At 34.9% G+C, this 27,638-nt stretch overlaps 2 protein-coding genes across 2 annotated transcripts in view; one reads left to right on the top strand and one right to left on the bottom strand.

Moving 5' to 3' along the window:
- LOC129940463 (beta-mannosidase) overlaps window positions 1-21,108 on the top strand; it is a 35,021-nt gene extending 13,913 nt beyond the window's left edge. Inside the window, exons 2-12 of the mRNA XM_056048808.1 lie at window positions 17,841-17,978; window positions 18,053-18,410; window positions 18,482-18,637; window positions 18,701-18,794; window positions 18,870-19,044; window positions 19,114-19,224; window positions 19,281-19,455; window positions 19,520-19,824; window positions 19,891-20,504; window positions 20,568-20,750; window positions 20,817-21,108. Of these exons, the coding sequence (XP_055904783.1) occupies window positions 17,841-17,978; window positions 18,053-18,410; window positions 18,482-18,637; window positions 18,701-18,794; window positions 18,870-19,044; window positions 19,114-19,224; window positions 19,281-19,455; window positions 19,520-19,824; window positions 19,891-20,504; window positions 20,568-20,750; window positions 20,817-21,074 (2,567 nt within the window). The 3' untranslated portion in view covers window positions 21,075-21,108. The remainder of the gene's footprint in view (window positions 1-17,840; window positions 17,979-18,052; window positions 18,411-18,481; window positions 18,638-18,700; window positions 18,795-18,869; window positions 19,045-19,113; window positions 19,225-19,280; window positions 19,456-19,519; window positions 19,825-19,890; window positions 20,505-20,567; window positions 20,751-20,816) is intronic.
- On the bottom strand, window positions 1,244-8,610 carry LOC129940464 (carbonic anhydrase 1-like). Its single transcript, XM_056048809.1, has 7 exons — window positions 8,442-8,610; window positions 8,211-8,305; window positions 2,371-2,461; window positions 2,042-2,304; window positions 1,825-1,972; window positions 1,527-1,606; window positions 1,244-1,459 (listed from the first exon to the last, which is right to left on the bottom strand). Exons 1-7 carry the CDS (start codon window positions 8,500-8,502, stop codon window positions 1,334-1,336), a joined length of 864 nt encoding a protein of 287 aa, XP_055904784.1. The 5' UTR covers window positions 8,503-8,610; the 3' UTR covers window positions 1,244-1,333.
- Window positions 21,109-27,638: the final 6,530 nt, after the last annotated feature.

Below are 27,638 nucleotides of genomic sequence, written 5' to 3'. Positions count from 1 at the left end.
ACAAGGAAGTACTGTGAGAAGATTCGACGTTAGACGGCTACAATCGCAAGAGACTGCCATGTCCTTTTCCGATCGAGTCTCTAATAACCTCTTAAGGAGTCCTATGCTTCCTGCATTAAGCATTGAAAACCAGTGGCAACATTGCCTTGCAGCCATCAGAGATGCCGGCTCTGAAGTGCTAGGTTTCACACGGCCACCACAGCGAAACCCCTGGTTTGACGACGAATACCAAAAGGTAAAAAAAACCTCCCAAGGGTACCAGCCACGAACCGAAGCCTGTAAGGACGATCAGGGGAATATCGTAGTAGAAACGCAGTCGATGCTGAGAATATGGAAAGATCACTTCTCCATATTATGGCGATGACGAACCGAATTCCGCTGTAAGGGAGATAGAACCACTCAACCTCGGCGACGCAGATCAACAATTCCGCCTACCCGACCTTGACGAAGTGAAGATAGCTATATCTAAACTTAAGTCAAACAAAGCTGCTGGAGCTGACTTGGTACGGAGCATGCACCAACTCATCTGCAAAATATGGCCGGAAGAAAGCATGCCCGATGAGTGGAATCTCAGCATAGTGTGCCCGATACATAAGAAAGGAGATCCTCTAAACTGCGCTAACTACAGAGGCATGAGTCCAGGAAAGTCCACTATCTACCAAATATTCACACTACGGCAGATCTTGGAAAAAACCCAGGAGCTTCAAATCGATACACACCATCTCTTTATAGATTTCAAAGCCGCGTATGTCAACATCTATAGGGAAGAACTCTACCGAGCAATGTCTAGTTTTGGCATCCCTGTCAAACTTATCCGTTTGTGCAGAATGACGATGGAGAATGCACGCTGCTCTATCAAGGTCGGAAAAGATCTTACCGATGCATTTGATGTCAAAAAAGGTTTTAGACAATGCGATACATTGTCATGCGACTTCTTCAACATCGTTCTGGAAAGAATTGTGCAAAACTCAAGCGTCAACACTAGAGGCACAATCTTCCGAAGATCCATCCAATTACTCGGATACGCAGATGATATTGACAATATATTTAATTGTTGTCAAGGTATTCGTGTTGAAAATTAATGTTTACCAACTTTTAAATTACCCACTCAATTTTTTTGAAAGTCCTTTCTTCATAGACAAGTTTATTTTATTTAATTTTTAAAATATAAGAACTATTTATAAACAGAGATTTTGGATGCAATTTCGTGCATTTCTCATTTAGCAATAAAAAAGAAACAAGATAATTTAAAACATGTTTTTATTTGTGATTTCGAACTTAGTTGGTAAATTGTACTTATACATTTTAAATTTATGACACCATCTCTAAAACATCACTTGGTATTGAATTGTAGTCTGCTTTGTTGTCGGTAAATTGGTCTATTTGACCGTTGAATAGGTCTAAAATTGTTGAGAATCGGTTCTCCATCGGCATTAACAAGATTCCAAAATTTAACAAGCTTTAAGAATTTAAAACAAACAAACAATTTGAAATAAATATATTTATATCTATAAGAAAATACTTACGTCCTTATAAGAAATCGGCAGAATGTCGGAAAAGACATACCATATAACAGCTTCTGAACATGGAGGGGTTGTTAATGATCCTTGAAGCAAATACAAATTTTCATTAAAAAATAACTAGATTGATACTTTAGCAAATTTTTTAGAGCTTGAAAATTCCTTGGTCGAGTCAATGCAATCAACAAAACTATTTATTGTCTGTTGATAATGAAATTATTCAATTTCTTAAACATAATTTAATAAAAATTAAGTGAGTTTTTTTGGCTCAAATGATATGATTTAATATTTTTAAAGCACCTACCTCTATATGTAAAATATTCATTTGGGCTCAAATTGGGAATAAAAGATTCCATAGTGATTGGTCCTCTCAGTTCAGCTGTGGCATTGTATGTTTTAATTGAACCCAAAGCTGTGAATAATTCATTTAAAGTTCTGTGACCTTCACTTTCCTATTAATGATTTGAGTACAACAAAATATTAAAAATATTTTCTACATTAACCAAATTTTTGAAACTTACAGGTACTCCTTGAAATAAAACTCCCAACACTACAAATCCATCTGGATATTCTCTAGCCTCTTCAACTGTTGAATATTTTGAATTCTTGTGGACAATATGCATTTCAATATCATAACGTTGTCCATTAATGATGTGTTCTGATCCTTGAATTCCATCTGAACCCCAATGAAAATGCAGTGCTTGCACTTCGAAGAAGTCTGGAAATTCACCTATAGTCAGAAATGGCGTAGAGCCATCTTCATTAACCCGAAGGCCTACTTCAGCTGTAATTGATGATTTAAAATATGATAAAAAATACGATTTAGATAAATAAAAGTGCCAACATTTACCAGAGTAGCCATTGTTAATTATTTCAACAGGTGCTGATAATGGTTTTCGATAGTTAAAAAACTCCAATTGAAGATTCTTTCGAAAATAGGACTAGAACGAAAAAGAATTTATTTTTTACAATGTGTTTTAATATATTTTTTTAATAAAACTATCGGCGATTGAACCGTGAAATGACTCGCATACAGAATTGGTTGGAGTTGTAAGCCACAAGGCTCCAGTTCTCTATAGACTGTTGTACCACATGATTTATTTTTATTAGAGATTAATAATTGAATTTTAGTTTTATTTGTCGAATCTTTGTAGTTTCTGTTAATCTCTCTTAAAACCCTTCAAATTATTAGAAGTAATTGGGTAAAATTTTAAAGAACCTATTGTTAAGGGTTTAACATTTTACTAAGTAGTAATTTTCTAAAAATGTTGCACTTTACTAAGTTACTCCAAAATTTTAAACATTTTAAATATACATTGCTATTAAGAGCTATTTATTTAGAAAAGGGCAACCGTTTTATTAAAATGTTAACCGATTATAAGATTTTGAAATCGTTTAAAATTAGCTAAATCGTCTTTAAAGCGTAATAAATTGTAAGAAATGTCTTAAACATTTAACTAAATCGTTTAAAAATATGCAATTAATTTTGAGAGGGACAGTATTAAAAATATAAGTACCTTTTAAAAATTGTAGAATCTAAGCATATATCAAAATTATACGAAAATGTAAAGGGAATGTAAAGCTAAATTAAATTTTTTTCTATAAAGGCCATTAAAATCTTTACGGAAAAATTTAAGTGTAGAAAACTTTAAATAAGAATTTAAAAAGAAACGACTGTCTCTAACTTCCAATGGAAGCCCTTTAAAACAATGCAATAAACCACATTGTCATTTAGGGAACTTTAACAAGTTTGCGATCCACATTTTAAGCTTGAAAATTTTGTGTCGAAATATGCGTTCAACCAGTTATGTTTGACATTTTTGGTAGGATTTATTATTTTTTAATCTTACCAAACGAAAGGTTGAAACTTCCCTACGTGCACGTCTGTCGGTTTGTCAAAATCTAAAATAATATTTTGTGTCGGACAAATTTAAAGTCAAAATCTCTCTTTGTTCTCATAATACTTGAGTCAAAAACAATTTCTTATCTGTTTTTTTTTTTCTTGTTTTTGTGGGTTTTCGTGTTTATTGATGAAATGGATTTTTTCATTAATTGTTCACAAGATTTGAGAATCGAACATCAATTTTTAAAAATTTTGTGTAGTATTTTTATGTTTTTTTTTTAAATCGAATTATTTTTTTTTTTTATAAAAATGCTACTGAATGTTGAAAACAACATGCGTTAATTTCTGAAAAGATATTTGAATCAAAAATTAATGTTTACCAACTTTTAGTAATTAAAACCAGGGGCCTATTTTACGAAACACTTTCCACTTTGAATTTTTGCAATTTCGCAAAAAAAAAATAATATCCTGCAAAGTAAAAGTGCAAAGTGTTTCAAAAAATTTGCAATGTCAAAAGTCTTATCACTTTCTAAATTTTCAGACCTTATTTAAAAAGTGAAAAAATAAAGTGTTTCACCAATTTAAAATACAAATTTTCAATTAATTCTTTTTTCTTAAGTTTCAAAGTAAATCTTAATAGATTGTGTTTATCAAAATCAAATATGAATTGAAAAAACTACTATACTACACTACTCTTAGGGGACTGTTCGTAACTTCTTCGTTTGCAAAACACATATTCTTCAACATCATAGATTATTATTTTACATTTACTTCTTCATTTTCAAATATTCACATTACGGCAGATCCTGGAAAAAACTCAAGAACACCAAATCGACACCCACCATCTTTTCATCGATTTCAAGGCCGCATGTGATAGCATCTACAGGGACGAGCTGTATAGAGCCATGTCTAGTTTTGGCATCCCTGCCAAACTCGTCCGTTTGTGCAGGATGACCATGGAGAATTCACGCTGCTCCATAAAGGTTGGAAACAACTTAACAGAACCTTTCGATGTCAAAAAAGGTTTTAGACAAGGTGATGCGCTGTCATGCGATTTTTTTTAACATCGTGCTTGAAAGAATAGTGCAGAGCTCACACGTCAACACTAGGGGCACTATCTTTCAAAAGTCTGTCCAATTACTGACATATGCTGATGACATTGACATAATCGGAAGAACTCAGCGTGATGTCAATGGGGCTTTTGTGAGTATTGAGGCAGAGGCGGCAAAAATGGGTTTAACGGTTAATGAGGGCAAAACAAAGTACATGCTGTCGTCTAGAAAGGACATACAACACCGACGTTTTGGTCAAAACATCACAATCGACAGACGTAACTTTGAGGTAGTCAAGGACTTCGTCTACCTAGGCTCCGCTGTAAACGCAGAAAATAACACTAGCGCTGAGATCAAACGCAGAATAACTCTTGCTAACCGCTGTTTCTTTGGACTAAGAAAGCAATTGAGTGTTAAAGTCCTCTCTTGAGGGACCAAAGTGTCGCTACATAAGACCTCTATCATCCCCGTCCTGCTATACGGTGCAGAAGCATGGACCATGACAAAAGCGGATAAAAGCACCTTGGGTCGCTTCGAGAGAAAAGTGTGATCTACGGTCCCGTATGCATCGAAGGGGGGTGGAGGAGAAGATGGAACGACGAGCTGTACAGGCTGTACAGCGACGTAGACTTAGCCAGAAGGGTAAAAGTCCAACGACTAAGATGGCTGGGTCACGTAGAGCGCATGTAAACCAATGCTCGGGCCCGGAAAGTCTTCGAATCCACACCCACAGGACAGCGTAGTAGAAGAAGACCGCGGATCAGGTGGAGCGCTCAATTGGAAGGTGAACTCACCCAACTTGGAGCGCGAAACTGGAGACATCTAGCTAGGAACTGAGCTAGATGGAGAAGTTTGTTGATTGAGGCCCTAGTTCACACAGGACTGTAGCGCCACCTTAAGTAAGTAAGTAAGTTCTTCATTTTAAAAGCGTCAACTTTTCAAAACAAATTCTTATTCACAAATGAAAATTTCTCTTTGTATTTTACTGAAGAACTTTTTAAAATTTCAAATATAATTTTCATACTTTGTTGTTTGGTGAAAGTGAAAGAACGGTTACTTTGCGAAATAACAAAACTTTTCACTTTTCAGAAAAGTTTTTATACTTTGCAAATTTGAGTTTGTTGTAACGTTTTTCGCAAAGATAAGACCTTTGCAATTAAATTATTTTCTCCTTGCAAATTTGCGTTTGGTGAACAGGACTGCACATTTTTATGTTATTATCTTTATTTGAAGTTGGGTTATTGAGCTATGGCCAACAACAAAAGGTATTTTGAACGCGCAGTCCTAAAAACATGAGAATAATTAAATTTGATTCTTGAGACCTTGAAACTTTTCAAAATATACAAATTTCAATTTGACTAATTGAACAAATTATAATAATTTTCTGTGAGAAGCTTGTTGGTGCTGCGGTGTTTGTATAGTTCAAAAGAGTAATATCAAGAAACTTTTTATATCTTTTTTATAAAAGTATAATTTAAAGTACTTCTAAGTAAATTAGAGCAAATCAAACTACATGACAAATAAGAGGCTGGGAGCGGCCCACACTGATAACATCCCATCCCGTCTGTCGATATGTCTTGCTTCAAAGTTTGTAGGTTTTCGTCTCTAGTGCTTTTGGTTCGTAAGATATTTAGGGTTAACCAAAATGTTCACCTTTTTTTTAAGCTGCTATGGTAAAAAAACCACCACGCAATTATTATCTGTTTAACAGAATTAATTTAAAGTCAATATCTTTTCTGGTTCACACGCATGCACAGACATCTTTCTAAAAAAATGTTTATTTCGACTCTAGGGACCTTAAAACGTCGAGAAATGTCAAAATTTTCAATTTGACGAATCAGACCCATCACAATAACTTCCTTTGGGAAGTAAATAATTGCTTTCACATCATCATACCTTACTGATACACATTATTGTGTTGCCTTCAAATATGTACATTCTAAATTATTTATTGTTAATTCTGGTGTATCTCAAGGTAGCCACCTTAAAAAAATTCGATGACATCATCATGCAGATGACGTGAAAATATTTTGAATCGTTTTATGTTGAATATTTACAAGTGCAAAAGAATGAGTTTTACACGCAAACATAATGTACTTCACTCAAGGGCGCATCCAGATTTTTAAGAAGGGGGGGTGGTCACGCACTAAACATATGGACGAGTTTTTACTTACCGCTTACAAATATACTTTAAAGAAGGCTAATAAAATTTAAATAACATAATGTGCATCTTAACCTCAAATGTAGACATTTCAAGGGCTAAAGTATCAACTTTAGTTATTATTAACTATTTAATTTAGTAGACTTTCTTCACATGAAAGCATTCCAAGATTCTAACAGTTTTCTAAATATGCCATATTTAAGAGCAAAACAAAAAACAAAAATGTAAGAAATTGTTTTGAAACTTAGCTTTTTTCCAAAAAAGAATATATTTTTATTTGTTGCCATTTCTATTAATGCGAAAAACGCTACAAAAAATCAAAAACCCAAAAAATGAGAAAGAATCTGATATCAAGAATATTCTGCTTCTTTTTAAATGTAGTTTTATCGGACTCAATTTTCGGGAGTCTATCATTACTATCGCTACCAGTCTGCTTACTCGTAAATTGTGGCTGATGCTTCTTCTTAAAGTAGTCAACAAAACTTTAAAATTGTTGAGAGAAACATTTTTGGTTCTTGTATTTAAGGAAATAAGTACATTTAAGTTAATAATTTCTCTGAATATAAAATAAAAACAAACTAAGGTAAACAAATAAGTTTGGGAAGAAACGTTTGTATAGTACTCACAAATTATACGTTTTAAAAACTCTTTTCATTTTAAATCTGAAGAGAATCAAAGCTTTTATATCAATAAATATGATGAGTTTATTACGTTTATCAAAACTGTCACTTTTGCTGTTTTTGGGACATTTATATTCTTGAAATTCTTGTTTAAATCGTGGTTCTAGAACGTTTTAAGCAAATTCCCTTTAAAACTTAGATTTCTTTAATTTGTCACGACCTTAAATGTTGCTGCAATACCTGCACAAAAAAAATATTCTCAAAAATGTATATGCCATTGAAAAAATTATTTAAATAATTCATTACCCCTACGATCCCCCTCTGGATCCGCCATTGGCCTAAATATGAATACATGTTAAACTCTTAGAACTTGGAAACACTTTCTTATTTTTCAGACCTTAGCATCAGTTTGAACTTTATATTAACTTTTTCTGATGATATCGACTATATTTAAAAATGCTAATAGAACTCTATGCTTTGCAAAAAGATTTGGTAGCGACTTCCAAGATCATTATGTGCTTAAAACTCTTTAAGTATTTTTTGTTAGATATTTGGCAGACCCTTAAAACTCTATCATTTGTCAGATCTTAAACACGATTTTATAATTTGGTCACCTTTATTAATCCCCTAATATTTATAGATTTGAAGGTGTCCAAAGAAGGTTCTTATAGATTACTTAACGTTTTATCTTATGGCTAAAACTCATAGGTCTTTCATACCTTACTAGTCACTGAAGATATTTGCAATTTTGCTTTATTGTTTGAATTCTGAGTGGGCCCATTTCTTCTTCATCAGTTTCGTCCCACACAACTTTAATGTTAGTCAAAATAACTTAAGAAATCGAGTGCCGATTCGAACAAATTTAAGGCGATCAAACAGTAAAATTTTTGTTTTACGGATTTAATTTTTTATTTCTCATACAATTTTTCCCAAGTTTAGCTAAACCCTCAAAAACTGGGTCTTAGTGAATAATATTACATACATTATAGAGAAATTCATTCACGAAAAACTTACATTTCTTGTGTCCAGTGCTATCGGTGATTGAAGCTTTCCTCCACATTGGGGATTTGTCAAGGACCACAGTTTTGGATTTTCATAATTCCAGTTTCCTTTTGAAATAAAACACATTCACATAATTATTATTTTTCAAATTCAAATTATTAAATTAACAATTTCCTTAAATCACTTTTTTTAGACGTTCAAGCCACAGTTTATATATTTTTTGTTTGTTAATAACAAATTTACCTGCAAATGGTAAAATAAAGAACCAATGATTCAAAAAATTCGATACGTCGGGATATCTCATTTCAAAAAATGTTTTCGGTTTACCAACTCTCAAGAAATTTGAACACGAAATGAAATGATAAATTTTTATTTTTATTCAGTTAAATAAAATATTTTGAACTTCTGGCTTAACTAGTTTGTATTTCTTTCTGATTTTTTCTGCTGAGATGATGGAAACAGAGAATTAATACCGTTGTTTACTTATTTTATTGTACAAAGAATCGTGCAATTTTATTTTTTGATAAGTGATGCACATCAGAGTGTATTCACTTTGATAAATAATTTAATTTTAAGAACATAAATTATGGTACAGTCAACTTCGCTTAGATTGCAATTCCACTTTAAATGATAAACATGTGTCTCAAACATTCATGCATAATTATTTTTTGATACTTTCACTCTTCATTGAAATAAAAGAAAGAAAAGTATTTAGACTTTTTTCAATCATAAATCAATTCATTCAGAAGGTCAATTTGTTTGATGTCATTTATGAATATGTTCCCTATAAAAAGAAGACGTTCAAGGTGGAATAATTGCTGCTTTTATAAATTAATAATAAAAACACCATTATGTTTATTCTATTGTTAAAACATTTGAGGCACTGATAGCCAATCAAAAATACTAACTTCATGTTAATATACATAAATATTATCACTCTTTCAGAAAAGTTTTAAAAATTCTTATAAAAGTTGGAAATATTTGAAAAGAAAAACAAAAATAATATCACCTTTAGTTAATAACGATCGACTGTATTTTTATAAACTTACAATTCCTAATTAGAGACAAATAAAATAATAAATATCTTCTAAAGAATTGTATTTATTACTCTAAATACACATTTTATTTTATTAAACTAATCGAACTGGTTCGGTAACGTTTTAGGTTAATGTGAAGCGAACTTTTTTGAATGCAATGAGTTTTTTTAAAAACATCGTCGTCATAAATCAGAATATTGAAACAAAAAATGATTAAACCACAAAAACGGAACAAAGCTTACAGCTTGTTTTTCTTTTTAGAAATGACCAAATTGTTTTATACATTATTTATAAATTACCTGTGAAAGTAAGTAGTCAATAATAGGGTGTTTTTTTTATAAGTAAGTAAACAAAATGCCTAGCGCCTCAACTGGAGATTGGGTTCCAACCCCAGTTGAAAGTTGTTAGGGACAGCAAACGAGAGAAGGGGAGTGGCGTTACCACTAAAGCACCTCTCCTTATCCAGACGGCAGCGGAGGCATCAACGGTGGCGTCTAAAGTTCCAGTAAGGTTGAACTACTAAGTGAACACCTTATAGGGCTTCTTCGACTTATTCGGAGCCCAGGCCTATAAGGAGCGGTTTTATCCGGATCCCCATCCTTGGAATTATACTTAGGATCTGGCCCTCCAGTTTGGGGGTTGTGCCGTCGTGTAGGGGTGACAGCAATATTTACTATGGTGACTGCTACCACGAAAACCACTAGCGCTTATTTGGATGCGGCTTCGTCATTGGAGCCAGACTTAAACAAAAAGTCTTGAGCTATAGGTGCATCAATGAGGGATTCATGACCATACGCATCAAGGCTGAATTCGGCAACATTAGCCTGATATGCGCGCACGCCCCCACAGAAGAGAAAGATGACAACACCAAAGATATGTTCTTCGAGCTCTTAAAAACATATGAGCAGTGTCATAGCTACGATATTAAAATAGTCCTGGGCGATTTAATGCCAAGCTAGGAAGGGAGGACATCTTTGGTGGAATAATCCGGAAGAACAGCCTGCACGACAACACTTCCGACAATGGATTCAGGCTTATAGATTTTGCTGCAGGGCGAAACGTCATAGTAGCCAGTACGCGTTTTCCACACCTCAACATCCACAAAGGAACTTGGACTTCTCCAGATCAATCTGCCGTCAACCAGATTGACCATATTGCGATCGCCGCCAGACACGCTTCCAGCATCATGAATGTACGAACTTTCCGAAGAGCTAACATCGACTCGGACCACTACCTCATTGTAGCCAAGGTAGCACTTCGGATTTCCAAACCCAAGGCAAAACAGGGAGGTGCTGGGAGAAGGTACAACGTCGAATGGCTACAATCGCCAGAGATCGCCAAATCCTTTTCTGAACGAATTACAAGTAATCTCTCTCGAAGTTCTCTGCCACCAACACAATGTATCGAAAACCAGTGGCAATATTGCCAAGATGCAATCAGAGAAGCCACCTCTGATGTGGTGGGTTTCAAACAGCCACCAACAAGGGGTTTAATGAGGAATGTCGGCAGGCAAATGCAGCCAAACAACAGGCACGCAAAACGGCGCTCCATAAAAGGACGAGAGCTGCTCATGAGCTCTATGAGCTCAGAAGTAAAAAGAGAGGGCATGAGAAGCGTGCGGTCGAAGACTTTGAGAGGTTTAAAAGCAGGAATGAAGTTCGAAAGTTTTATGAACACGTGAAACAAAATTCACAAGAATATAAACTTAGAACCGAAGGCTGCAAAGATGGAAGTGGAAACATCATAGTCGAACCGCCAGTCAATGTTGAGGATATGGAAGAACTACTTGTGCAGACTGTATAACGACGACGACGAACTGAATCCCGCTGTCAGGCTGTCAACATAGACGACCCGTCCTCGAGACTTAGAAGATGTAAAGATCGTCATATCTTAGTTGAAGTCTAATAAAGCCGCTGGAGCGGATGGCTTGGATGCCGAGCTTTTTAAACCAGTTGGCGGAAAGTTGGTTAGGAGCACGCACCAAAAAAAACTAGTTTTAGTTTTTTCTCTCTGCTCTAAGCTGCACCAATTATAGAGGAATCAGTCTACTTAACATCGCCTATAAAATCTTCTCTGCCGTAATATGTGAACGTCTAAGGCCCATCGTCCACAACCTGATAGGTCCTTATCAGTGTGGTTTTACACCAGGAAAATCCACATTCGATCAAATATTCACATTACGGCAGATCCTGGAAAAAACCCAAGAACACCAAATCGACACCCACTATCTTTTTATCGATTTCAAGGCTGCATATGACAGCATCTACAGGGACGAGCTGTATAGACCCATGTCTAGTTTTGGCATCCCTGCCATACTCGTCCGTTTGTGCAGGATGACCAATGAGAACTCAAGCTCTCCATAAAGGTTAGAAACAACTTAACAGAAGCTTTCGATGTAAAAAAGGTTTTAGACAAGGTGATGAAAGGTGAAAGAATAGTGCAGAATTCACACGTCAACACTAGAGGCACTTTCTTTCAAAAGTCTGTCCAATTACTAGCATATGCTGATGACATTGACATAATCGGATGAACTTAGCGTGGTGTCAATACTGCTTTTGTGAGTATTGAGGCAGAGGCGGCACAAATTGGTTTAACGGTAAATAAGGGCGAAACAAAGTACATGCTGACGTCAAGAAACGACACTAACTTTGAGGTAGTCAAGGACTTCGTTTATCTAGGCTCCGCTGTAAACGCAGAAAACAACACCAGCGCTGAGATCAAACGCAATTGAGTGGTGAAGTATTCTCTCGAGGGACCAAAGTGTTGCTTTATAAGACCCCTATCATCCCTATCCTGCTATACGGTGCAGAAGCATGGGTTATGACAAAAGCGGATGAAAGCGGTTCCTGTATGCAGGCCCTAGTTCACACAGGACTCCATTTCTTCCCATTTTCGACCTAGAAGTGTTAGGATCTTAAGACATTCATCATTCATTCAAAATGTACTCCCATCAATCATCTCCTAGGTCTGTACTCATGCATGCTTGTTTATGTAAAATATCAAAGAAATCGACACAAAATTAATAAGGCACGTCCTCGATCTCTATGCGACGCACGTTCTATATATTACTTGTTTCGTATTCTTATGTATTTACCTTCTAAGAAACCAATAGTCTAGTTCTAAGTTCAACTGCAAAAACCATCGGTGGACAAAAGAGCTAAATTGTGTTTTTTTTAAAGAAGTGGAACTAAATATCCAATAGCCATGATGATGATCAGTCCACTTTTGGCTCTTATCGCTAATAAAAATACATTAGACTGTTCCCCCTTTTCAATCTTTAGTTATAAATTAAATAAATAATCTTAAAACATCTGCTTATCTTATGTTCTTCTATGTTATGGCCTCCATAACCTTTATAAACATATGAAATTGCTGTTACTTCAACACCTTAAATGGACTGCGTTAGACTACTGATCAAATTACAGTTTTAAAACTCCTTCAAGGCTCAGCGAAGTGATTGGCATTATAAAGAATATGATGAGAAAGATCGACCTTCTTCACCGACTCACCCAGACAACTCATCAATCAAATTCTTTTAGATATTGGAAACTATCACTCTACCCTATTATAAAGTTACAACCGCTTCACATTCAATTTGTACGACTTTGATATAGGCCAATTTTCCCAATTTAACAGAGTTCCATTTGATTTTGAAAATTTGTCTGTTGAAGAAGCCACTAACCTATTCACTTTCACTACATGTCCTTTCCTTCCAATGAGAGAGAATTTCTCCGTCATCTTCAGCCACGTTTTGTAATAATCGTGCACTTCGATCGCTGCGTAACCATAGGAACAAGGTGAACTCCCACAATTCTTTTACACCAGATCGCAGCTATTTTGAGTTTACCGAATTTTTCCATTCTTTGCATTTCTCCATCAGCCTTTGAAAACAAATTTTTTCAACTTAATGATGAGTTCACTCAGTGCCTACCTTTTCCCTTGCAACTGTCTAAAAGGAGAGGTGATAATTTACTTTATCATATCCCAAAAATGTTTAAAAGTATTCTTAAATAACTCCAAGCTCCGTTGTAGAATTCTAACTACCCTAGTTTCTTAATTAATAGATCTACTCTCACAAACCTTGTAGAATTCGTTTTAATTACTCTAGGTTAGGTTAGGTTATAGTGGCTGTCCAAGATGGAAACGGACACACTTAGGCCAGTTTAATGGGCCATTGTGATACCACATGAATCTTGAGGTTTCCTCCTAAGCTCAATTGAACCAGCTTGAGTCCCTTACGAAACGTGAGAGTCTGATTATACCGATATGATTTAAATCGTTTAGATCGTTAAAGAAGAATTAGGTAATTCTCTCGTTTTCGAGCTAAACCAGGGCATGTACAGAAAAGATGAAGAACCGTTTCTTCCTCCTGCAAAAGTCATTTGAGTGGCATGCTTTCCTATTAGACAGTGTCCGGTTATGACACCTATTATCGAGCTTATATGGAATCTGCTTAGAGAGAGCAAGCACCTTGAACGTTTTAAATAGAGTGTTGGCCAGATGCTTTTTGTGACTTGCCACGTGGTGATGTTGTTCCACCTGGTGCCTGCCCTCCTCACAGCGTCTTGCAATAGCAGCAGTTTACAAGTAGCGATTGGTATGCCAGTACTTGCCAAACGGTAGCATGGGCTGTACTGTACGGTTCCTGGCGAGTTCATCTGCCTTACAGTTACCTGGAATGTCTCTATGGCCCGGCACCCAGCAAAGGTGAATATTAAACTGTTGTGCCGTCTCCATTAGAGATGATCGACAGTTATGGACTGTTATAGAGTTTGTAGAGACAGAGTCCAGAGATTTGATAGCGGCCTGGCTATCAGAGACAATACGGATATCAGATGTTGATATCACGTTTTCTTTGAGCCAAGACAAGACTTCTTTTATCGCCAAAAGTTCCGCCTGGAACATGATACAATAATTGGGAAGGCGGAATGAGAGACTTAATTTTAGTCGTTCAGAGTACACACCTCCACCAACCCCTTCTTTTGTTTTTGACCCATCTGTGTAAAAATTGATTGACTCATCCTCCAAGAATGTCCTATCCTCCCAAAAAGATCTGGGAGGTATAGAAATCTGGAATTTTGGAATTGATTCTTAGTACCTTAGAATTACAGAGTGGTCAATGTTGTTGCTAGTCCACTGCGAGCTTGCAGCTATTTGTTTGCTAAATATGTCAAGAGGTGTAGGTAGAGCAAGGTGTCCAGTGCCGTAGATGGGGTCGGGCGAAGCGATCCGCTTATACATAGGCAAGCTGAACGTTGGACTTTTTTTAGCTTATCCCTGGTTTATATCTTTCTCTAAAGCAGTCCACCTTACGTACGTTAAAATCGGTCTGATTACCGATGTGTATAGCCAATGCGTGATTCTGGGTTGTAAACCGCATTTATTACCAATAGCTTTTTTGCAAGAAAAGAGAGCTACAGTAGCTTTTTTGACTCTTTCCTGTACGTTGCGTTTCCAATTTAGTTTATTTTTCTAAGACAAGACGCAGGTATTTAGACTCGTCTGAGAATTTTAATTGGATTCCTTTAATATAAGGAGGGTTGACAAATGGAATTTTGTATCTCCTCGAAAATAAGACCAGATCGGTTTTGTGTGGGCTTACACCCAGTCCACACCGATCAGCCCAAAGTATTAGTCTGTCCAAGGCATTTTGCAAGAGTTCTTTAAGGATGTTAAGATGCTTTCCTGAAACTGCTATAGCAACGTCGTCCGCATAGGCTATCACTCTGAAACCCTCCGCATCCAGACTAGTTACGATTTCATTTACCACTAGGTTCCAGAGGATAGGGGATAGAACACCACCTTGCGGTGTCCCTCTACTTACGAATCGTCTACTAGAAGAGTTGCCCAGTTTTGACTTATAATTCTATTATTATAGATTTGAATTTTAATAGATTCGAAGCCATAGTTTATGGAGCCCTCGTTTAGGGCTAGAGGAGCCAAGGATTTTTTATTGAGTACCACAATGGCACTTCTATAAAGACCCTTCACTTCCTCTAGCTTATTTATCTTCCAGTTATGCATCGGAAGGGACGGGTTGCAAGCTTTGATCTCCTCGTGAATGTCCTCGATACCAGCAGGTTCAATCGGTATCCAAATGCGGGCTCTAGGTATGCTAGGAATGTCTTCCACAGCAACAACCTCGAGCTTCGCACCTAGCCAAACTTCACCTAACCGGCTGACAGCAAGCTTGTATAGGTCACAAGACCTCTGGTCGTCACAAACCATGAATTTGACATGGCCTTGATGCCAACCCCCATCGCTTATGGAAGGAAGTGGTCCTGAAAGCTCCCTCAAAATGCTCAAAAAGCCACCCTAAAGCTTAACCTTGACCAACTGCCGATATTGTGCCATCATCATTGCTCCTGTCAATGATCGCAACCACGACTTTGCCCTTCGCGACGTCACTGAAACTGGATTGTTTCTTGATGGGATTAAGGGGAATGCTGGTGTTGTGCACCCGAGGCCGTTCTGGTGTCGGTGCGGGCCCCTCAAGAGACTTTTCTCTTTTGGACGTAGAGTCTTTATTGGACCTTGTTGTAGCAAGTATGCTTTTAGACTATTCGACGGTTTGCTGCGGTGTCCTTTTAGCCCCCGATGATGCACCAGAGGCCTTTAAGATTTTCGCCGCTTGCCGCCTTTGTCTATAAAGGCTTTTTGAGAGTTTTCCATTTTTGGAAGTATTCTCATTAGTAGGGGTAGGGCCATTTTCCACAAAAAGGTCCATCTGCACAGAGATTCGCATGTACAGATAAAGCTAGTTAATCCGGAGGTCGCCAGGTATCCGGATACTCCGTTAGAGACTGGACTATTTTTGAATTGGGCCCCAGCCAGGTTGATTATCGGCACGGGTCGTTTAACACCTTAGATCCCAATAAAGATGAGAGGTGGTTGGGGAGGAAGAGAAAGGGTGAGGAGGCAGATGATTTTAATTCATCGTTCTGATGTGTAAGGAAAAGATTGGGATTCAGTAACAGCAATTCAGCTAGGTAACCTAGAGTGAGAAGGAGCATAGGAGATAGGACGGCTGCAAGCTTTTTCGCCATTACAACGTGGGAGGTAGGATGGGAGTTGGTGACATAAACGTAGGCTGGTATGCCTTGTTTATGTGGGAATGGATGATGATTTTGGGAAGGTAGAGGGATAAGAATGTCCTTTAGTTTCAGGACTTATCTGAAGAAAATTCTCGAGAATCATTGACCTTACTCAGCTTCTACAACTCGACAAGTTCGACGTTCAGAGTAGAAGTTGATTTACTCTAAGAACATAAGAAAACGGGAATGAAATTGATACGATTTGCACTAACTTCCGCCATATGTTTGACAAAATTTCTTATAATGTTATAGACTTCAAACTCTTCTCCTTGAAATGGATTACTTTCTACCTTGAGAATCGTGAATATTATATCCGATTAAGATCCACTTGTTCCAATCCTATTCTAGTCAATGGTGATGCTCAATTCTTTAGAATCATGAAGACATATCTCTCCTCCAAACAGATCTCGAGAATTTTTCAACCTGGTGACCAGAAATTGCTTACAGCTCAACATTAGTAAATGCCAGACGCATTAAAACAACTCCCAATCATTCATCACATTCATAAAGCAGAAAGCAAAAGGTACGAGTATTTGGCTTTTTATGTGACCGTGATTTAAAATTTTACTTCACATAGATGAAATAATTCATAAGGACGAGTCTGCATTAGGGTTTTGTTAACAGATGTTCCAAAGAATTTTTTAACGTTTTTAGCTTAACATGACGTTTTTCCGACCTCTATTTGATTATGCGTCTCACGTTTGTCTCCGTATCAAGGTATAAAGATATCAAGAATAAAATGCATCCAATGAAGATTTCTTCATTTTGAACTTCAATACCTTCCTTGGAAAATCCATAGATCTTACTCTTTTATCGTGGTCGCCTCCGTCTGGTAAACCTAAACTCAGGTAAACCTAAATTACAGGAACGTGGAAAAATTGCTGATATATTTTTCATATATCGGCTTCTCTTAGGGTAAGAAAGTTGATTTGTAGAAAAACCACTAGAAAATGCCAAAAAACGGCAAGTGTTTGCAAACTAAAAACTTTGAAACTAAATTTTTTGGGGGAGTTTCGGCACACAATTTGTATTAATATTTAAAAATCACGTTTTTAATGCAAACATTTAAAAGTACTCGTAGCTGATGAACTCTCGTTAACCTGGAAACCTGTTATGTACCCGTTTAAACATGTGAAATATTTTAAATCATTTAAATGTCTAAACCTTGAGAACACCTTTAAGATATTCAAAATATATGGTTTCCAGTCTAAAACACTTACTCAAGAAGCTTTGAACTAGTAGGGACAATATCATATGCCCAGGACCCATGGGTGATTCTCTATAAATTATCACAAATATTTCATTGAAAACTTACAAAGTCTTTAAATACCGAAGGGGAGTGGCCACCTTTTGATTATTTCGAAACATTTTCCACTACAACTTTTTGTTTGAGAAAGTTTTATATATATGTTTTGTTATGTTATGGCTTAATTTTAAAGAAAGAAAATAATTTAAATTTTAGAAATGAATTAATTAATCGAGAACTATTCGTATGCCTGATTTCATTTCAGCTGTTACAAAAGGAAACCTAAAACTTCCATCAGGTATCTACAGTTCACTTTATGCTGAAGATGTTCTTCTATCTTACAACGATGTCAATATGCGATGGATAGCTTATGACAATTGGACTTATTCTAGAACTTTTAAAGGTATTTAGATCCGTTTCTTTTTCTCTTTAATGTTTATAACTATGTCTTTAACAATTTATTGTTACTTCCTCCAGTTGAAAAATCCGACATTGAAAATATCCAATTTGTCAATTTAACATTTCACGGAATCGATACAATATCAACGATTTATTTGAATGGAGATGTTCTCGGTCATACGGATAATATGTTTGTTCGGTACACTTACAACATTCGACCACAATTGAAAGAAGAAAATGTACTAGAAGTTGCAATTCTATCACCAGTTTGGGCTGCCAAAAAGTTAGCTGATAATTTAGAAGCAAAAAATTCCACAATTCCACCGAATTGTCCAGATGCACGATATCATGGGGAATGTCATATGAATATGTTGAGAAAAATGCAGGCAAGTTTTTCCTGGGATTGGGGACTAGCAGCGCCATCTATGGGTATTTGGTAAGATTAATAGTTCTTTTAAAGAGAAAAAAGGAAGTCAAGAGTTACTTGTTTTCTTCTTTTTTTCAAAGGAAAACTGTCACATTGGAATATTATGAAGTAGCTTTGATTAGAGACATTGATGTCGCTGTTTCGAGAAATAATTCTCACTGGACGATGGATATTCGAGTCTTTCTTGAGACTGGAATCGAAAAGAACTTCTACGGGGAGCTGATATTTTATGCTGTGTAAGTTTTTGAGTTTCTAAATTCAAAGCCTATTTCTAGAACTTCTATTACACATTCCACCAGAGAACTTCTTTCAAGCCCTGTTACTGTTAGCTACCGAAATAGAACAATAAAATACACCGATCCAGTTATTCACTTTCAACAGACTATTCCAGTGGTAAGAATATTAAAATACTAGAAGAACTTTCTCATGAGCATTTTCTTAAAGAAGATAAAAACGTTGTTATATTAGGAAGACGTTGCATTATGGTGGCCAAATGGATACGGAGAACAAAAATTATACCCGCTACATTTCACAATGAATGCCTGGTTGGGCAAACAGGGACCAAAACCTCGAGATCGAACGATATCGCAGAAGTCTGTTCGTATTGGTTTTCGAACAATTGAATTGGTTCAAGAGGAATTGGGTAAGTTAATTTTCTTTTTTTTCAAGACGTTCCTATTTTAGAAGTCTGTAACTGTTGTTTTATTTGAAGATGATGGCAATAGCTTCTTTTTCCGAGTGAATGGCGTTCCTATATTCATGAAGGGCACAAATTACATTCCATCACATATTTTACCAGAATTAAGTGCAGATCAGTCCAGAAGTAAGTAACAACTTCTCAGAAATGTCTTGGGTTTATCTTAAATGTATTGTCTTTAGTTAAGAGGCTTCTATCATCAGCAAAAGAAGCCCATATGAATATGATCCGGGTCTGGGGTGGAGGAATCTATGAATCGGATTATTTCTACGATTTAGCCGATTTGAATGGAATACTTATTTGGCAAGATATGATGTTTGCTTGTGCAATGTATCCAACTCATACCTCTTTCCTGGAGTAAGTACCAACTTCCCTTACAGTTCATTTTCTCTTTCTAATTATTTGATCTTTTCTGTTCAAGTTCAGTGCGAACTGAAGTCATCCAAAATGCCAAGAGATTAGCTCGTCATCCTAGCGTAGCAATATTTGCTACCAACAACGAAAACGAAGTAGCCCTAGCTCAAGATTGGTATGGAACTTTCATGAATCGCGCTCAATTCGAAGAAGACTATCGGAAGTTGTACGTAGGCACAATCAATCATGAGCTTAGAATAATCGCTGATAGTTCACGGCCAGATCCACTGATTTCGTCACCTTCGAATGGTGTTAAAGGAATAGAAGACCGATTTATTTCGAAAAATCCTCAAGATCCGAAGTACGGTGATGGTAAGTCAAAAGGATTTTAAATAAACTTTTTTCAATATAAAAGGTTCGTGTTGTTTTTTTTTTCAGTTCACTTTTATGACATCTTAAAGGACTCTTGGGATCCTGATATCTACCCACGTCCTCGATTTGCATCGGAATACGGTTTTCAGAGTCTTCCCGCGACAGGAGCTTGGAAACGGGTTTTGGGTAAAAATGACAAGATCGACGAACTGATCGATCATCGTCAGCATCATCCGTATGGAATGTTTGTGATCAACAATATGGTATTGAGACATCTCCCATTGCCATTCGACGATCCCCAAATGGAAGGAGCAATATATTTGAGTCAAATTGCCCAGGCTATGTCGGTAAAGGTTGAAACAGAGCTATATCGAAGTTTACGTAGTACTGAATATCGAACGATGGGTGCTCTTTATTGGCAACTTAACGATGTTTGGGTAGCGCCTTCGTGGTCAAGCATTGATTTCTATGGCAATTGGAAGATTCTCCACTATTGGGCCAGAGATTTCTTGGCTCCCATAAGTGTAATAGCTCTGTTCGATTGGCGGGCGAAAGCTATTAATCTGACACTAGTTCGTGATGACATTACCGACACAATTATGGAGGTTGATGTTACGATGAATCTGTTCTTGTGGTCCGAATTGTATCCGAAGAAGTCAATTACTTGGCAAGCTGAATTGGTAAGATTTGTCTTAGCTTTTTTCATTACTAAGACACTTATTTTGATTTAATCGTTTTTACAGAAACCCAATTCTGATCATTTGAACAAAGTAATTCCATTGGATCAGATATTCATGGACCGATTTACGCAGAGTAATTCTTTTGTGGAATTTCTTCTAAGCACTGATGCTACTGTCCTGTCTCGAACTTATCACTTTCCCTCTAAAATTAAGTCAGCTGTTGGAATTATGGATCCAGATTTAAAGGTATTTTTGACAGTGAGTTTTGAAAATTTGTGTTTATTTATGGACTTTGATTTTTTTTGTGAAAAGGTGGAAATATCATCAAAATATTGTCGAACTGAATCGACAAAGAATAGCTATAGTTTGGCAATTAAGATTCAACGTCCAGCTTTGTTTGTTTACATTGAAATTATTCATAGTAGCGTGACTACATACACCCTATCGAAGAATGGATTCTTGCAATTGGATCCCATACAAATGGTGCACTTGGAATTCCAGAGTAAAAAATGCATTGATCTTACTTTGGATAATATTAAAGTCACAACAGTCAATCAATATATGCTTTGATCTAAAAATATACGTTTTGTAAGACAAAAAGGAACTGTTTTTTTTTACTATTAATATTAACTTACAATCATTTTAATACAACTTGAGTGCTTCAAGCAGAATTAAACTAAATTAATATTATTTCACTTAAGAAGTCACTTTTGACTTAAATTGAATACAAAAATGATGTGCAAATCAAAAGCTTAGCAACGATCAACGACTTAACGAATTTCAGCAAAAATATTTTGGTTTACATCGATTTCCAAAGGTCAGCCGTACGAAGTTTTCTAATTCCTTTAATCTTCTTCTGAGAAACCAGCACAGCATTTTTAATTTTTTTAAGATAAACTGAAGTTGCTTTTGAATACATGAAACTCGTCTTCAAATCCATTATTAATGCGGATTTGACGCACATAAAGAGTATTAGGCTTTTTAATTGTTTTTCTTTTTTTTTTCTTTCAAAATTGATTGATTAAATACAAACACGTGTAAGATCTGATTAAATTAGAGAAATCTACTTTTAAAGGTGAATTTGCTTTTGTTGCTCTAGACCTGAGATTCGAACACGAATTTTAAGAGTATAAATGTCCCAAAAACAACAAAAGTGACAATTTCGTTAAACTGATATCTCAAGCTATGTAAGTATACACAATTTGAATACGATTGGAAATCCAATATTGGCCGAACTGTCAAAAATGTTCCAATAAGATGACAGTGGCCAATTTGCTATCAAGTGAAAATTGTCCATTTATACGGTTGATTGGTTGTATTGCAGTTGTTTCCTACTGAAAAACTTTCTGCCAATTTAAAATTCTATGAAGTTGTTTGAAAAGAACATCGCAATATCCAATTAATGGATAATCGTCCAATTATTTAAAAATACAAAAAAAAATGTATGTTTAGACGAGTACACATGATATCAAGAAGTCGTCAAATTTTTGTAAAGGGTGATTTTTTTGAGGTTAGGATTTTCATGCATTAGTATTTGAGAGATCACGCGGGATTTCAGACATGGTGTCAAAGAGAAAGATGCTCAGTATGCTTTGACATTTTATCATGAATAGACTTACTAACGAGCAACGCTTGCAAATTATTGAATTTTATTACCAAAATCAGTGTTCGGTTCGAAATGTGTTTCGCTCTTTACGTCCGATTTATGGTCTACATAATCGACCAAGTGAGCAAACAATTAATGCGATTGTGACCAAGTTTCGCACTCAGTTTACTTTATTGGACATTAAACCAACCACACGAATGCGTACAGAAGAGAATATTGCGTCTGTTTCTGAGAGTGTAGCTGAAGACCGTGAAATGTCGATTCGTCGCCGTTCGCAGCAATTGGGTTTGTGTTATTCGACCACATGGAAGATTTTACGCAAAGATCTTGGTGTAAAACCGTATAAAATACAGCTCGTGCAAGAACTGAAGCCAAACGATCTGCCACAACGACGAATTTTCAGTGAAAATCCGCTTTTTTATCGACAAATTTTGTTCAGCGATGAGTCTCATTTCTGGTTGAATGGCTACGTAAATAAGCAAAATTGCCGCATTTGGAGTGAAGAGCAACCAGAAGCCGTTCAAGAACTGCCCATGCATCCCGAAAAATGCACTGTTTGGTGTGGTTTGTACGCTGGTGGAATCATTGAACCGTATTTTTTCAAAGATGCTGTTGGACGCAACGTTACGGTGAATGGCGATCGCTATCGTTCAATGCTAACAAACTTTTTGGTGCCAAAAATGGAAGAACTGAACTTGGTTGACATGTGGTTTCAACAAGATGGCGCTACATGCCACACATCTCGCGATTCTATGGCCATTTTGAGGGAAAACTTCGGAGAACAATTCATCTCAAGGAATGGACCGGTAAGTTGGCCACCAAGATCATGCGATTTGACGCCTTTAGACTATTTTTTGTGGGGCTACGTCAAGTCTAAAGTATACACAAATAAGCCAGCAACTATTCCAGCTTTGGAAGACAACATTTCCGAAGAAATTCGGGCTATTCCGGCCGAAATGCTCGAAAAAGTTACCCAAAATTGGACTTTCCGAATGGACCACCTAAGACGCAGCCGCAGTCAACATTTAAATGAAATTATCTTCAAAAAGTAAATGTCATGGACCAATCTAACGTTTCAAATAAAGTTCCGATCAGATTTTGCAAATTGTATGCGTTTTTTTTTTTTAAAGTTCTCAAGCTCTTAAAAAATCACCGTTTACAAACACGTGTAAGATCTTAATAAATTAGACAAATTTACTTTTAAATGTGAATTTGCTTTTGTTGCTCTAGACCGGAGATTCGAACACGAATTTTAAGAGTATAAATGTCCCAAAAACAACAAAAGTGACACTTTCGTTAAACTAATATCTCAAGCTATGTAAGTATACACAATTTGAATACGATTGGAAATCCAATATTGGCCGAACTGTCAAAAATGTTCCAATAAGATGACAGTTGCCAATTTGCTATCAAGTGAAAATTGTCCGTTTATACGGTTGATTGGTTGTATTGCAGTTGTTTCCTGCTGAAAAACTTTCTGCCAATTTAAAATTCTATGAAGGTCCATTATTTCAAAATACAAAAAAAATGTATGTTTAGACGAGTACACATGATTTCAAGAAGTCGTCAAATTTTTGTATAACATTTGTCAACAATTAACTGCTTACAATTTTTTTCTGTCACTTTTGACCACATAAAACTTCCAATATTGGAGGACCATCCAATCATGTATACTAAGCTTAGTTACAAAACATAATGAACGTTCCATGTCTTTTAGTTTACTTACAGATAGGCATTTGTATGTACAAATTTTATCTGATTCATCACCTCTATCCTCCATAAAAGCAGGCGTTCCACAAGGTTCAACACTACTTTGTTGATAATACAGCTATATTCTGTAGTTCTAACGACTGTCAAAGTATATTAATGAATTTACAAAATGCTTTATTTAATATCGAAAAGTATTTTTAGTTTTAAAATCAAAATAAGCCCATCGAAATCTCAAGCAATTTTTTTCTCACGAAAGAGAAAAGTCTCAAGTCTGCCTCAATATAATCTGGCAATCTGCAACACTCCAATTGAATGGAAAACAACAAATTAATACCTTACTATCACTTTCGATAAGACTCTAGTATTTTCAAATTATATCACCTCTATCAAAAAAGCAAATGTTTTATTAAAAATTCTATTTCCACTTTTAAATAAAAATTCTTATTTAAGACAAAGTAATAGCCTTCTGCTTTGTAAAGTCTTCATACTACATTCAGTATATGCTTCTCCTTGCTGGTATAAATGCGCTTAATGTCACCGTAAAAAAAATTAAATATGTCAAAACAAAACTCTAAAAATGATTATGCATCTTCCCAGGCATTTTCAAAATTATTGACATTGCTAAAATTCCAACAATGAAGTCTAAAATTACAACAACTTAATATAAATTTGAGAATAAATGTTCAATTCATGAAATAGTTTGAATTCAAAATCAAAGAGATTTTTAGTCGAAAACCAACTTTTAACCAATTTTAGTATAGCATTTTTTAAGGTTTTTATTTCTTGTGTAGAAAAATACAAATTGGACGAATAAAATGAATTTCAAGTCAGAACCTTCTATTGTTCACGAGATATCGAAAATCGAACATCAATTTTAACCAATTTTGCGTACTGTTTTTTGTAGATTCTAATATTGTATGAAAAAACCGCCAATTGGATTTTTATAAAAAATGAACTTAGTGTCGAAAACAATATATTCTGTGAGATAAAAATAGTAAGAAGTCAATATTTTTAAATTTTGAACAGATATTTGAGTCGAAAGTAAATTTTTACCAAATCTTAGTATTGTGTTTTTAGGTTTTTATTTTGTGTATCCAGAACTTTCAAATAAATTTTTCTCAAAATTTTAGCGAATATTCAAAACAATAATTCCTATAAGATAAAATAAGTTTGAAGCCATAATCCCACATTTTGAAAAGATATTTTAGTCGAAAATTAGTCAAGCCTCAATTTTTAACAACTTTTAGTAATGTTTTTTTTAAGGTTTTATTTTTGTTAAAAACTAGATTTCGCTCGAAAGTTAATTGAAGAGAAGATGAGATAAATTTAAAACCAGTTTCTCAATGTTTTGAAAAGATTTTAAGTCGAAAATCAATTGTTACCAACTTTTTTATTTTTTTTTTGTATAAAAAAACTGTCAATTCGATTTAAAGTTTTGAAAATATATTAAAGTCGAAAATCAATTTGTAACAACATTTGTTAATATGTTTTTAGGTTTTCAATTTTTTGTAAAAAAAGTGTCTACTCGATTTTTCTAAAAATGTAACCGAATGTAGAGCATATGAGATTTTAGATTTTATTTTTTGTAAAAAATACTGTCAATTCGATTTTTTCCAAAATTATACGGAATGTTGAAAACAATATTTTTTGTAGCATAAAATTAGTTCAAAGAAAATTTTTTAAAGTTTTCAAAAGACATTTGAGTCGAAAATATATTTTTACCAACTTTGTGTAATGTTTTTGTTGGTTTTAATTTTTTATAAAAAAAAACTGTCAGTACGATTTTTATAAAAATTTTACCAGATGTTAAAAACCGTGTTCTTCGCCGCGAGAACCTATTTTAGAGATAAAATCATTTTTTGTTCGTAAAATTTTCGAGGTGACAGAATTCAATAAACAAACATTTTTCTCTTTCAAATGTTTAAGTTTTGTTGACTCATTTTTGATCAAAATATTTTCAAAAGTTTATGCAAAACAGTAAATTTTTAGAATTTCTCTTCTAGCATCAGCTGCAATCTGCAAGTAAGTACATATAATTAAAATTGTTGTAATAATCTGGACTCCCGGAAATTGCGTCAGAAAAAAATACGTAAAAAAAACAGACAATTCTTTATATTAAATTTTATTACATTTATCTAGAAAAAAGATCAAATTTGTCTGGCAAACTTTAACATTTTCTGGCTTTTTGCAATATTTACAATCTGTATTTTGTAGCGTTCTTCCATTAATAGAAATGGCAACAAAAACAAAATATATTATTTCTGGAAAAAAGCAAAATTTCAACACTTTTTCTAAAATGTCTGCTTATTATACACCCAAAAGTCCTCTAAACTACTGCCCTTAAGCTTTTGAATGTTAAAATCTTGGAATATATTCAAGCGTAGGAAGTCGTGAAAATTGAAGAGTTAGATCATGCCTTTCAGAATATCAGAGTTCTTAAAAAAATGTAGTAACAAAAATTGTCACTTTAACCTTCGAAATATGTAAATGTACAGTTTAAGATACTTAATATGTAATTTAAAAGTTGTTGGGTTCCTTTATAGAACATTTAAGAACATTTTGAAGCAGTTTCTAAAAACTCGTCTTCATTGTAAGTGGTTACACACTTTATTAAAAGTCTGGATTCGCCCCAGGACTAAGGGAATCAATTCAAATAACTTTAAATTTTATAAAATATCTGAGAGTGAGTCATCACAACATCTAAAGGGTGATTAAATTTTTAAGAGCCGATGTTAAATGTGAACTTAACCTAAACTTAAATTTTTTGTCTGCATTTTTTTGACATTTCTCACACCAGTGACTCAAAAAGAAAAGCCTCTTGAGCATTTCATCGGGCCGTACTTTTTCCAAAATGCGGCCAGTCAGGTAGTTAATGATGTTTGCTATTGTGAGATGATAACGAGCTTTTTATCGCTCAAATTGGAATTCATGGTTGTGGACAATATGTGGTTTTAACAGGACGATGCCACTTGAACACAATTAACGAAACATCGAGCTAAGGGATGAAATAATTTTGCACATTAACTGCCTAGAACCTCAATTATAACTCAGCGTCATCGAAAATTTGGACCATCGAATGGAGGTGTGCCGCAGATGTCACGGTGGTGGCGCGGCGTCCATTTAGCCAATATTTTGGTCCTAACATAATTTAATCGTTTTTATATTATCATAATAAAAATAGGCTGGAATGCGACCCACACTGATAACTTCCCATCCCGTCTGTCGATTTGTCTTGCATCAAAGTTTGTCTATATGTACTCCTACCAATTTTTACCAAATTTGCGTACTATTTTTTGTAGATTTTTTTTAATGAAAAAAACGGACTGTTGGATTTTTATATACAAATTACTGAATATCGAAAACAATATTTTCTGTGGAATAAAATAAGTTTCAAGCCAATATTTTTAAGTTTTGAAAAGAGTCGAAAGTAAATTTTTACGAAATTTTAGTATTGTTTTTTTTTAGAGTTTTATTTTTTGTAAAAAAAACTGTCAATTCGATTTTTTTCAAAATTTGATCGATTATTGAAAACAATATTTCTTATAAGATAAAATTAGTTTAAAGAAAATATTTCAAATTTTTGAAAAGATATTTGAGTCAAAAATCAATTTTCACCAACTTTTGGTAAATTTTTTTTATGTTTTTAATTTTTTGCACAAAAACTTTCAAATCGAATTTTTTTCAAAATTTTACTGAATGTTGACAACAATATTTGTTGAAAGATGAAAGTTGTTAAAAGCCAATATCTACAATTTTTGGAAAAATATTTGAGTCGAAAATCAATTTTTACCAACTTTTATACATTTTTTTTATGTTTT

This window comes from Eupeodes corollae, chromosome 1, assembly GCF_945859685.1.
Source record: "Eupeodes corollae chromosome 1, idEupCoro1.1, whole genome shotgun sequence".
In the NCBI taxonomy this organism is placed as follows: Eukaryota; Metazoa; Arthropoda; class Insecta; order Diptera; family Syrphidae; genus Eupeodes; species Eupeodes corollae.
This window is presented reverse-complemented; position numbering and strand designations above follow the sequence as displayed.

What these genes read in the sequence shown, in the direction of transcription:
- LOC129940464 (XM_056048809.1), bottom strand. Translation starts at nt 8,502, where the DNA reads ATGAGATATCCCGACGTATCGAATTTTTTGAATCATTGGTTCTTTATT. An exon ending in CTTTATTTTACCATTTGCAG is followed by an intron (nt 8,306 to 8,441) that starts GTAAATTTGTTA and finishes TTATTTCAAAAG; the next exon opens with GAAACTGGAATTATGAAAAT. An exon ending in TAGCACTGGACACAAGAAAT is followed by an intron (nt 2,462 to 8,210) that starts GTAAGTTTTTCG and finishes TTTTCGTTCTAG; the next exon opens with TCCTATTTTCGAAAGAATCT.